The following is a 13,401-nucleotide window of genomic DNA, read 5'->3' as shown; positions in this document are numbered from 1 at the left end:
TAATATTTTCTTTATTTCAGGAGGACAATGCTATTGTCCAGATGGAAAGATCCTTGCACCCGACAACCGCACATGCGCCGATCGTGACGAGTGTTCCTTGTGGGGATACTGCGACCAACTGTGCACCAACACACCCGGAAGTTACAGCTGTTCCTGTGCTTCCGGTTACGCTCTCAAAGACAAGAACCGTTGCGTTGCCACGGAGTCCAACATGATGGAGTTGTATTTTGCGCACGACAAGAGCATTTTTGTCATGAACCCGACCGGTACAAACGTGAAAATTGTGGTTAATACTACGGGAGCTAGTGGGTTGGATTACCACTACAATCAGAACGCTTTGTATTGGTCTGATGTGAAAACAAAGAGGGTGAGTTGTTTGTTTATTTTTTTAAATGGAACCCCTGTATATTATTGCATGTTTCGGTTCTTCCTTCAATTCTAAGCAAAAATTGAAATACAAACAATGTACCTCATACCAACCGTTCTTTAGTTGGCATGGTGTTCTTATTTTGTTATGATTTATAACTTATAAAAGGACAAAATATATTATTAAACGATTCTTTACAATTTGCATTACACAAACCAAAACTTAAAAAAAATAATATCATTACATACACTATAAGTTATTTTAGAAGATGTTCAAAAAATCCGCCATTGTTTTGAGTATCTAAATGCATGTTTTTAAAACTGAATTTCTAGCTATTCTCACAGAACGACCGGTCGACTTAATTAAACTTCTCCTGTATCGCCTCTTCGAGTGCCTCTCTTAATTCATAAGTTCTTTTGTAAACCTTGTTTTTAACCATACCGCATAAAAAAAAGTTGAAATGAATAGGTCAGGTGATGAATTTAACTTTTCTAACATGTCTTGAAAACCGTTCTCTAAAAAACGTAAGTAATGTTCACCGGTCAAAGTATCCTCGAAACTGTATGGCCAAGAAAAGTTGAATCAATAATCCTACAAGCTTTTCTTCATTTGAAAAATTCATATTTACAATTTTTGTTTATTTTAATTTACAAAGTTTGGATGTGACAGTTTCACATTTCTGAGAGCAACGACGATTGAGCTTGTTTCCATGGCTAACTAAGTGAAATTAGTCAAGAAAGATAAGAATTGGCTATAACTCAGTAATTTTGTGAAAAACACATATTATTGCTTGTATCACTGAAAAGCTTAAAAAATGGAACTAGGGAAAATTTTTAAAATAGCCAAATTTTTTTTTTCGAAATATCTAGTAAGCCATGAACTTTTAAAAATCTGAAAGGCGCATATTTATGACCCCACAAAACTGCATATTCTTTTCCCATTTAATAGATTCTCTATCTTCAGTTGTTTCCGAGATACCCATAGAGAACATCGTAGGAAACTCACTCTGTATATGTAAAATATAAAAGACAACCTCGTAACTATTTCCAGTTCACAATATTTGATTGTAATTCGTCTTAAAGAAATAAACATCAAACTTTTCTTTCTTAGATCCATTCTCATCCACTGAAAGGAACCAGCACATTTGATCCAATAGACCGCGACATCGTACTACCCGGTACTTGGCTACCGGTAGCCATAGCAGTCGACTGGGTAGGCGACAAACTCTACGTAGCAGACGCGGTAGGCCAAAAAATCGACGTCTTCGAGCTCCACGCCTCCCGAGACCAAAGCAGGTGGCACGCCATAGTCCTTAGCGCCAACCTAACCAACCCAGCTGACATAGCCCTCGATCCAACAGTTGGCTACATGTTCATAGCTGACAGTTCCCAAGTTCTCAGAGCCAACATGGATGGAACGAATTCTCTATCAATCGTTTCCGAAGCCGCCTACAAAGCTTCCGGTGTAGCAGTGGATATAATCGCTAGAAGAGTGTTTTGGTGTGATTCTCTTTTGGACTACATTGAAACGGTAGACTACGATGGACAAAAAAGGTTCCTGGTCGTTCGAGGACAGCAAGTTCCGAGTCCAGCAAGATTGGCTTTGTTCGAGAACAGGATATATTGGACGGACAGTACCAAGCAGGGAGTGATGTCGGTGGATAAGTTTGAGAGTACCAGTATTCAGTCGATTTACCGTATGAGGGATATAAGGGATCCTAAAGGGATTAAAGCGGTTCATCCGTTGAATCAGAGGTACGTGAGGAATCCTTGTGGAAATAATAATGGCGGATGTCAGCATATGTGTATTGTGACGCAGACGGAGGTCATCAAGGGAACTCTTCCTCCAATTTTAGGTTAGTATTTCGTATTAGTTGAATACAGTCAGATTAAATACAGAGACTTATAAAATTGAGAGAATATATAAAACTCAGAGATACACTCAGATTAAAGTAGTTATTAAGTTTTTTTAGCAAGCTGGATCAACTTTAATTAGTAAACTCAGTTTTTTATAAACTTTAGTATTTAGCATAATTATTTTAATATTTGGCATAATAATATAATTAATTATATATAAAAATTCATGAAAATAGGGCTAAAAATAACAAAAATATAACATTTTTATTTGACCAAAAATTTATCTTCTAAAAAAAATTCTAAAAAAAGGTAGCTTTAAGCTTATAACGGAACAAAAATATAAAAAACCTCGAAATATTCTTATGGATTAAAAGTTAGCTGTCTAGCCGCTACGGGTAACTGACTTACGAGTCGACAAAAGATGGAAAACTAGAATTAATCGATTTGATATTGTCTGATATTATTTTTTACGAATGTAAGAACAATAATTCAAAGTTTATGACTTATTGCTAGTCAAACTTCTATAGTTTCAACAGTGACTCGCTCACTAATCTATGGTATATTTTTGAATTTTCAGGTTACAGATGCGCCTGTAACATCGGTTATAGACTAATGTCCGACCAACTGCACTGCGACCTAGTCGAAGACTTTTTGATGTATTCCCAACAAAGATTCATCAAAGGCAAGGTGCTGGAACCTGTAGTAGAAGGTTTCAGTGACGCTATTTTACCAGTTGTATCCAGAAGAGCTAGGTAATATTTTTAATGTTTATAGGAATTTTATGTTTTATTTTTATCTATAAAATCGCCCGCTGAAGTTTGGTGTACTATTTTTTTACACCCTCTATAAGTTTTAAATTTTAATCAAGTTATTTTGTTCTCTAGATTCGTGGGTCTGGACTTCGACGCTAGCGAGGAACAAATCTACTACTCGGACGTCCTTCAAGACGTCATTTACCGCGTCCATCGCAATGGAGAATCAAAGGAAATCGTCCTGGCCTCCCAAAACGAAGGAGTTGAAGGCCTTGCCGTAGATTGGGCTGCCAAAAACCTCTATTACATCGATTCCAGAAAAGGAACCCTTAACGTCCTGTCAACTAGAAACGTCACTTACCGGAGAACCCTCTTGAAGAACCTGAAACGACCCAGAGCGATAGTAGTGCATCCAAACAAAGGCTTTCTGTTTTTCTCCGAGTGGGATAGGCCCGCTAATATTTCCAGAGTTCTGACAGACGGAACTAACCTTACCGTGTTTAAGAATCTCACTCTTGGATGGCCTAATGGGCTGTCTATCGATTTTAGAACGGACAGGTTGTATTGGTGCGATGCCTTGATCGATCACGTGCAGCATTCGAATTTGGATGGGAGTGATGTGAGGACTGTGAACTCCAGGCTGATCAGGCATCCTTTCAGGTAAGAATATCTCCTTGTTTGAAGAAAAGTATGTTGGATTAAATATTTTACGGAAAAAACTACGGAATTTTCTACGGAAATTACGGAAAGTTATCTTCGTGTTGACTTGGATCAAGTTTATACTTGGATGATGCCATAATATGTATGTTTATATGGATCTTGTGACTCTGGACGTGAACACTTGTACGCTGTTTCTATCGTATCTATCGTTTTATCCTGCCGACGCGACAGTTGCTACAACAGATGCAGCGTACAAGTAACAGGCGCACAGCATATAGTTAATAAGGTATCATCCAAGTGTACCTGATGCAAATACACTTGGATGCTGCATCAAATTTGGTACAAATGTACCACTGCGGCAACACTGTTTTCTAGAATATAATCGGCACGGACACGATCCCCGTTGTCCACTCGGTGTAACATATATTGAAGGCCCGGACGTGGCCCGGTGTCTACTGCACGGAACGTGCCCGGCTCGGGTACGGCCCGGTGTACCATGAATCAGCCTTTTTATGCCTTTTTGCGTTAGCTAAAAAAACTATTCGAAATTTATAAATAATTATGTAAAAATATAAAATGAAAAGTTGATAACAAAATTAATAAACAATCAATTAAATTTAAAACAACTACAACAAAATCAAAAGTTTCAGCTGTATAATCTGTATAATTGGCTTTATTAGTTTATTTAATTATTTTTAAATGAACATTTTTTGGTAAAATAAAGTACTAATTCACCACAATACACCAAAACCTTTTAAAATATAACATACCTAGTGTACACAAGCATAAAAAGGTCTTAACCCCTGCAAGTGCGCTAATTTCCATTAAACACTTTACTTTTAACACTGGACGCGCGTTTCGTCAACCAGCTTAGCATCATCAGTAGATGATGAAAACTGATGCTTAGCTTCAAATTTATGGTTAGCATCCAGTGTTAAAAGCAAAGTATTCAAAATAAAGCCAATAAGTATGGATATGACACTGTCCTCTCACATTGTCACATTGTCGACGACATTCAAACATAAAATTAATTATTTTTCCAGCATCGTCATCTACAACGATTACATGTACATCACCGACTGGCGCCTGGATGCAATAATCCGCCTTCACAAGCTTACCGGTGAAGGCGAAGAGGTCCTGGTTCGAGAACCCCAAACCAATCGACTGTACGGCGTGAAAATCTACTCGAAAAACGAACAGAACGTTACGGAAAACTACCCTTGCCACTCTCTGGGAAGTCCCTGCTCCAAACTGTGTTTCGCCATTCCGACGGAAGATGGCAGTAAGTTACAGGCCAGGTGCGGCTGTCCATATGGTGAAAGGCTTGGAGAGGACGGGACTAGTTGTTTGGACGACCCTAGTCACGAACCGCCGGTACAGGCTTGTCCGAATAGTTGGGACTTTACCTGTAACAATCAGCGATGCATTCCAAAGTCTTGGGTTTGTGATGGGGACGATGACTGTTTGGACAATAGTGACGAAGAACAGAATTGTACTAGTAAGTCTTTATACAGTATACTATAAGTCTTTAAATATATCTAGTCGCTCTTTACAAATGCGATAGAAATATTCGTTGGTTTGTTCAAAGGTTTGTTCAGATTAGTAATCAATGACATCTAATAGATGCCATTTCTAGTAATCGTATTTTAAGGTGTAAAGATTTGTTCTAAGTGCGGGTTTACGTGCATCCGTCATGTGTCATCTGTCGTCGATTTTACATAATTTTATTTGGCAAAACTATTCCAACTGACTTCAGAAAAACGATAACTCTTAAATATTTCTTTATTTCTTTAGAACCAACATGTAGTGCACAAGAGTTCCAGTGCAAATCAGGCAGATGCATTCCTCTAACTTTCAAATGCGACGCTGAAAACGATTGCGGTGACTTCAGTGATGAAACAGGCTGTGTGAACGTTACTTGTAGTGCCACTCAGTTCCACTGTGATAACGGAAGATGCATACCCAACAGGTATAACTCATTTTACTTGTTTTGTCTTGCTCACCATGAAGGTTTTATAATAAAAATATCTTGGTTATAGTTGGAAATGTGACTCAGAAAATGACTGCGGTGATGGTAGCGACGAGGGTGATTCCTGTGCAGAGAAAACTTGTGCCTATTACCAATTCACCTGTCCAAGAACTGGACACTGTATTCCTCAAAATTGGGTGAGTTGAATGTTTTTATTTAAGGTAGAGACCAATTTCAAAAATAATGTTTTCCATTACACTTGGGGTTGCGACTAATAACTTTTGGTGTTACAACAGCAAAATAAAACACTAAATCACCAAAACACACCAAAACACTTTTACTTTTGCACAGGAAGTGCGTTTCGCTAACCAAGTTAGCATCATCAGCAGCTATCGAAAGATGCGTACAACTTATCTTAGATAGGAACTATCGGAAACAAGAAATAGCCATCTTATCTGATAGTCAAGCAGCGTTAAAAGCGATCAATTCAGTATCAATCAATTCGAAATTGGTCAAAGAATGCATAGAGGAGCTGATCAAATTAGGCTAAGAAAACAAAGTCCTCCTACTCTGGGTGTCTGCTCACCAAGGAATAGAAGTCAATGAAAAAGCAAATGATCTAACTAGAAAAGGAGCGAACACTTCACTAACTGAACCTGAACCGTTCTGCTTCCCAAGTGGTAACCAACTAAAAGCGGAACTCAAGAACTTGGAAGACTCCATCCGCAACCTTAAATGGAAATCTTGCAACGGTCTAAGACACTCGAAGAAGACACTTAGGGCTTACGACCAAGAAAAATCAAAGATCTTCCTGGATTTAAGTAAGAACAATCTTCGGATTGTCACAGGGTTTTTGACAGGATACTGTGTCCTCAAAACCAAACCAAATCAAAACACCAGAACACCTCATCACTGAGTGCGCCTAGACGACAACCATTCGTGCCATGGCCGACTTTGGTACGACTGATATTGTAGATGGAGAAGTACCCTCTGTAAAACCGTCCCAGATACTGGCTTTTGTCAAAGCCCTGGGACTGTATGATGAGTTATAATTCAAGAAAGGGGGACATAATAGATCTGTAAGGTCGTAGTGATTAACCCCCCTCCCATTCATTCTAAATGCTAATTCTAATCATTCGCAGATGATTAAAACTAAACTAATTATTAGGTAATAGGTAATCCTAAAGAAAACACACCTCCACTGGAAAGGTCGGGTATTTATGAAATTTCATGTTAAGATTGTAATCAGAAATATGTTGGGCAAACAAAAAGATCCCTGAGAAGATCAATATTAACTAGATTTAAAGAACGTATAGCTTAGATAAGATATGGTAGACTGGATAAATCTTGCGTTGCTCAATATACTGTTGATAAAGAACATTGTATAGATATTAATCATTTAAAATTAATTAAACTAATAATCATCTGCTGATGATGCTAACATGGTTAGCTAAAACGCGCGTCCAGTTCAAATTTAAAGTGTTTTGGCGTATTGTGGCGAATTAGTGTTTTATTTTGTTTTTATACTGTAACTATACATTTTTATTATTATTTGTTAGGTTTGCGATGGCGACGATGATTGTTTTGATAAACAAGACGAACAGGACTGTCCTCCAATCACTTGCAAGCCCAATCAGTTTAAATGTGCTGACTTGAGACAGTGCGTCCAGGAAAGTTACAAATGCGACGGTATTCCAGATTGTAATGATGGCAGTGACGAACTAGGATGTCGTAAGTAACACATCTTTATATACAGGGAATTTCACATAAACAGCTGATTAATATTTTTTGCAATGTCATTTAGATGATTTATTTTTCTTTTGTGTCAAGTGGATAAAGATAGTTCTAGTTATTTTTTATACAAGACGATAAAATGGTATTTTATCGTCGACCGAAAAGATTAATTCACGGGCGATGAAATCGCGAGTGAATTAATTTCGGGAGACGATAATGCAATTTTATCGTCGTGTATAAAACAATATTTTTTTCCATAAAAAATATTCAGAAATTATTATTTCAAGGAATTTATTACGAGTAGAAAAAATATTGTGCTGGGTTGACGTTGGTTTCTATGTAATTTGACAAATAAATAAAGCTGTCTCTTTAGTTGTCAGTTTTGAGTCAATATTTTTTAATTCTCTTTCGTGTCGATTGCTGATTGAATTAGAGCCAGAAATGGCTCAAAACGAAATAAGTAAATTACCAACAGATATTCAGGCTGAGGTGACAAACGCCATATCCAAACTACTTCCATTTAACTCCCGAATAACTTATGAAAAAGAATACAACAATTTTTAAAAATGGAAGCAATTAAAAAAAGTGCTAGAAGACATAAAGTTTTTAACCTATCCTCGCTGTTAAAGTATCATTTAATCAATCCTTGCGGTTAAAGTACAGGCAATTTTTGACAGTTGCTATGGAAAAAATAATATTTTTCCATGACATTGACACTGGAAAGACTTTATTGCATAGTTGTGTTGATGAGGACTAAAAGCAAAGACTTGTATATTAATGGGAAAGTTAACAAAGTTAAAATTATTCACTATTCATCTGTAAATTTAAGAAATATACCAAGATATTACAAAAAGTAAGAGAACTATCACTGGTCTCCTTGCAATATTTTACAAAACATATAATCTTTTAACTGAATAATTCTAAGTATTTGTATCTTTTTACAGCTTCTATAGCCCCAGATCAATGCAACCTGGAAAAACAATTCCAATGCCAGTCCTCTGGCATTTGTATCCCGAAATCCTGGCACTGTGACGGCACTCCAGACTGCGATGACAGGTCTGATGAACCGGAATCTTGCGGAAATGTCAACTGCCCTGCCAACTTCTACAAATGTAACAACACCCAATGCATATTTAAGGTATGTTCCTGACATCACGAACCCCAATTTTTGACAGATCTGTTTGACGTTTCAATTGACACATTTGAATATTTTGTAAGAAATTAAAATAAAAGTGACATTATGCAAATCTATTAGAAAAAATGATAATATATCGGGTGTACCATTTAAAAAATTTGAGATTTTTCAATTTTAAGTAGTTGAAATTCATAAATATAGTTTGAACACCCTGTACCTTTACATATATCTCTTTTTCTTCATTTCTGTAAAACTCTCCTACCATATTTTAGTCGTCCAACTTCAACAACAATGGCATCACTGACAATTTTTTACCACACTGAGAAATCTAACATTTGTTTTAAACAAATCTAAATATTACAAAAACTATTAATTTTAGGTATGTAAGATTATACAGGGTGGTCCGAACTGTATTCCGGAAACTTCGGAGATAAAAATAAGTAAAAAAGTTCGTATAAATGTATGTCCTAAAATGGTTAGTTTCGGAGATACAGGGTGTAGAAGTTTCATTTTTATTTCAATTTTTTCCAAATAAATAATATTTAGATGAAAATTGGTGTCTGTGAATTTCCTGACATGAGAAATTTGATTTTGATGTTATTATGGCTCCTATTTGTAGGGGACGCCACTTACATGTATTTTAACTGTTTTGAAGAGTAATAACTTTTCGTCCGGACCTGTATAAAAATACTGAGTGAAAAATGTACATTTCCGTGATTTTTTACGCAAGAAATGTCTCTTGGTAAAAATGATTACGAGCAACCGTTCTCAAGATATTTACAATGGAAATTGTCAATGCATGTCATTAGTGACAAAAAAATAAACATGTTGAGTAGATAGTTATTTGACTGAAAAGATAAATTTCGGAATTTTTTGTTTTTTTAAATTAATCATAAATTTTTCTTCGAAAAAATGACAATAAAACAGTGTCTGTTGAACTTTTGGCACAAAAATATTTCAAATTTATGATTTCAGTCTAATAACTATTCAGTCATATAATAATTTGGATTCTAAATATCTCGAGAACCATTACTTGAGACCTTTTTTACCTAAAAAACGTCGTAAATGTATATTTTTTTACTCAGTAGCTTTATACAGGTACGGACGAAAAGTTGTTACTCTTCAAACCCTTTGAATAAGAAGACTAAGGAAGGAGCATATCAAAAATCTTAGGTACACCGCGATGGGCCTCAAATATGGCCGACTTAAATTCCGGTTTATCAGTGTCGTTCTAATTTTATTTAAAAATTGTAAAACTATGATGTAGGGTAGACGTGGGGTAGACTCAATAATTTGTTGTTTTATTTTACGTTGTGAATAAATGTTGGTAGTTATTAAAATTGTTATAAAAATATATAATTATAATAAAAATAGATAAGTTATAATAAGTATTTATTACCACAAACATCCTATACGCTACTGAAGCAGGTAAGTCAAATTAACGTATCTAAATTCTTTGACATATAATCTTTGACAAGTAATAAATAAAAGCAAAAATGCAAGAAAAATATATAATTTAGTTAATTTAAGTGAATTTCATAAATGATCAGTTTACTACACGTATGTATATTATATAGTCACTTACTAGCGAAAAGTTGTTCCATTATTTCACTCAATTTTTGCCGAGATCTACCGCACGCTACACAACCAACTATTTTAGAATCTTTTTCGATAAATCGCGATAGTGTCACTGTTAATTTAAGTGCTGCCACAATTTCCATCTAGATTTACTACCTTTATACAACTATCAGTAGTAGAATAAATAATAAATAACATAAAATAAGCTCCGTAAAGACTGACAAATCCACAAAATTTCAAATCAAATTCAAATGTGTCAAATGAATCGTCAAACAGAACTGTCAAGGATCCCCACCCTAGAGAGCTTTTATGGTGCTTTTTCCGCCCACCATGCATGAATACATGGATAGCATTATGCTCCTTCCTTAGTCTTCCTATTCAAAGTTCAAACCAGTTAAAAAATATGTAGGTGGCGCCCTCTACAAGTAGGAGCCATATTGACATCAAAATCAAATTTCTCATGTCAAAAAACTTCCAGACACCAAGTTTTATCTAAATCTTAACTTTACTTCAGAATTTTTTTGGAAAAAATCGAAATAAAAATGAAACTTCTACACCCTGTATCTCCGAAACTAAGCATTTTAGGACATACATTTATACGAACTTTTTTACTTATTTTTATCTGCAGAATATGCTGCCGAAGTTTCTCGTTCGTTTCCCGTTTCGAAGTTCGGACCACCCTGTATATAAAAAAGTTATAGAATTTCACGCAGAATCTAAAAATAAAATAAAAAGTGGGGTGTTATATCCGTTACACTTTTTTGAAGCACTCTGTATACTCTGTAATACTTTTAAAATGTGTACCTTAACCTTCCCTATAAGTTTTATATTTGACATTTTTTTGTAAACCTCGAAACAAACGAGATAGTGGACTCTATCGTTGATCACCCTGTACATCGATAATTTTCTGAGGCAATTCACAATCGACGCTACAGGCAGCGCGCAGCGCTCCGAAATTCTGTCGCGTGTGCTATGGAATTCCTGAACCATGCGACGCGAAACAAAAAATTTGACAATTATTAAAGACTTGATCGAAAAATGACGAAAATACCGTTTAATAAAGACATATTTCGAAAAACTTACCATGTTAAAAGACGTCACAGACTGCAAGAAGATAATGTTACGAACAAATTCACTCGCGCTCAAGTAATTCCACAAAAATATTGGGAAAAAAGTCGACATAAAATTTCGCAGATCTCTTGTCTGCATATTCTATCACAACTGGCAAACTTGTTGAGATTTTGTAGTCGGCTGCGACTGGAATTGACGGTAAATGAGATTTTTGTCATTTATGATCTTAGAACAGACAGATGTGATTGAAGAGTGTCACTGATTTAAGGTAAATTTACTGAAAATATTGTTCTGGAGAATAAATGTTTTTAGAATAGGTATATTATAGTCGAACATTTGTTGCATTATGTCCTTTTTGATGTTCTAAATTATGGAATTAGTAAAAATGCCTTTATTAGTAAATATCACTTGAGAAACTGGATATATATTTTGTAAGAATTCTAGAATTATAATTTACTCTATCCATATTTTAAACTATTATTTTTATGACGTACATCTTTCGATTTATGATGAAAAGACGTTGTTTAATTAAAATATTTTCAAAAATTAATATTAAATTTAGAAAAAAAACAAGTAGAATTTTTTCTCACAATCTCTGTTTAAAAATATTTATTTATAACCACATATGGCAATGTGCATCTCTCTTGCTTCTGATTTTTCTGCAGTTTCATTATGATCAAATACAACTGTGACAACGTTTTTTTCTTGATCATATATGGCACTTTACTACTGAATACACTATAAAACTGATTTAAAACATATTTATTATAAATTTTAGGCATATATTTGCGATGGAAAACCAGACTGTGAAGATGGATCAGACGAGAGCTACATACATGCCTGTACCAAGCCTCCATTTAGGTAAATAAAAATATTTCAGAAATAACTATAGCTAAAGTGACGAGATTTTGAGTCAACCAATGATAGACATAGCCAGGGCGGCATAAATTCAAACAAGTTCCAAAATGTAATAGCTGCAGGTTCTATCTTCTAAAAGAACTTTGAATCATCAAAAAATATTAAATTTTAGCCCAGTTATTAAACATTTGTTCTGGTTACGCTCAAAAATTTTGTAGATTGCATATTTTGGCAGATATTTGCGAAAATGATTTTGTTTGATTGTGAAATTGAATAATAAACGTTAAAGTTAACTAATATTCTTCATTTGCTCTCTGCAGGTGTGCTTCAGATCAATGGTTATGTCCCGGAGTCACAGACCGTTGTGTGAACCTCACCAACGTCTGTGATGGCAAGCCTCACTGTCCCAATGGTGCAGATGAAGGTCCCGACTGTGATTTTAAGGAATGTCAACACCAAACTGGTCTCTGCTCGAATGGATGTAAACAGACGCCATCAGTATGTATTTTATTATTTTATTAATTTATACTAATAGAAGTGGACAAAACTGTTATTACTGAATAACAGTTCAAAACTAATTTTGAAAATAACAGTTTAAAATAACAGGTTTTTGTTATTTATTAAATCTAGCGTTTCATTCGCTGTTAGACAACCCTCTGTATATAAATTATACTTTAGTATATTTATTTTGTTATACTTAGGGACCGTTATGCTTGTGTCCCCAAGGAGAAACACTAACGAGCGATGGCTTGAACTGTGAAGACCTGAACGAATGTGACCCTCCAGGAGTGTGTTCACAAAGCTGTGTCAACACTAAAGGATCCTATTTTTGTAGCTGTGTTCCTGGATACCTTCTAGAACCAAACAAGCATTCCTGCAAAGCGTTTAGTAAGTCAAAAATGTCTTGTTCTTAGTTTTGCACTTAACCATAAATAAAATCAACATTTTTTGAGTGATATAACTGATTTTGATGATTTTTATTTTATTTCAGATCATTCTTCTGCATTTTTGATTATCTCAAACCGTCATTCTATCCTGGTAGCTGACCTAAAAGACCAGAGCCTGGAAAGAGTACCAATTATAGTAGAAAACGTGGTAGCTACAGCCTCCAACATGCATTCAGGTACAATTTTCTGGTCTGACATGAAACTGAAGAAAATATCCAAACTGGATAGGAATAGTGTACCAGTGGATATTATTTCAACCGGTTTGGACTTGGTAGAGGGTTTGGCGTATGATTGGATCGGTGGGAATATTTACTGGTTGGATTCCAAACTGAATACCATCGAGGTGGCAAAGGAAAATGGCTTGAACAGAATTGTATTGGTGAAGGAGAATATTACTCAACCTAGAGGGATGTGTTTGGATCCAAAACCAGGGTAGGTTTAGTATAGATAACCAAACTTTCGTGCTTACATTGT

General features: G+C 35.3%; 1 protein-coding gene across 1 annotated transcript in view; it reads left to right on the top strand.

Moving 5' to 3' along the window:
• Positions 1-13,401, top strand: part of LOC115890149 (low-density lipoprotein receptor-related protein 2) — a 159,243-nt gene that overhangs the window by 90,004 nt on the left and 55,838 nt on the right. Inside the window, exons 6-18 of the mRNA XM_030910308.1 lie at positions 21-367; positions 1,478-2,222; positions 2,801-2,975; positions 3,108-3,635; positions 4,679-5,133; positions 5,430-5,604; positions 5,675-5,801; positions 7,164-7,335; positions 8,283-8,476; positions 11,901-11,983; positions 12,301-12,478; positions 12,682-12,868; positions 12,972-13,359. Of these exons, the coding sequence (XP_030766168.1) occupies positions 21-367; positions 1,478-2,222; positions 2,801-2,975; positions 3,108-3,635; positions 4,679-5,133; positions 5,430-5,604; positions 5,675-5,801; positions 7,164-7,335; positions 8,283-8,476; positions 11,901-11,983; positions 12,301-12,478; positions 12,682-12,868; positions 12,972-13,359 (3,754 nt within the window). The remainder of the gene's footprint in view (positions 1-20; positions 368-1,477; positions 2,223-2,800; positions 2,976-3,107; positions 3,636-4,678; positions 5,134-5,429; positions 5,605-5,674; positions 5,802-7,163; positions 7,336-8,282; positions 8,477-11,900; positions 11,984-12,300; positions 12,479-12,681; positions 12,869-12,971; positions 13,360-13,401) is intronic.

This window comes from Sitophilus oryzae, unplaced genomic scaffold, assembly GCF_002938485.1.
Source record: "Sitophilus oryzae breed Bouriz unplaced genomic scaffold, Soryzae_2.0 scaffold_85_pilon_pilon, whole genome shotgun sequence".
Classification (NCBI taxonomy): Eukaryota; Metazoa; Arthropoda; class Insecta; order Coleoptera; family Curculionidae; genus Sitophilus; species Sitophilus oryzae.
Note: the sequence above shows the minus strand (reverse complement) of the source record. Positions and strands in the feature narration are given on the sequence as shown.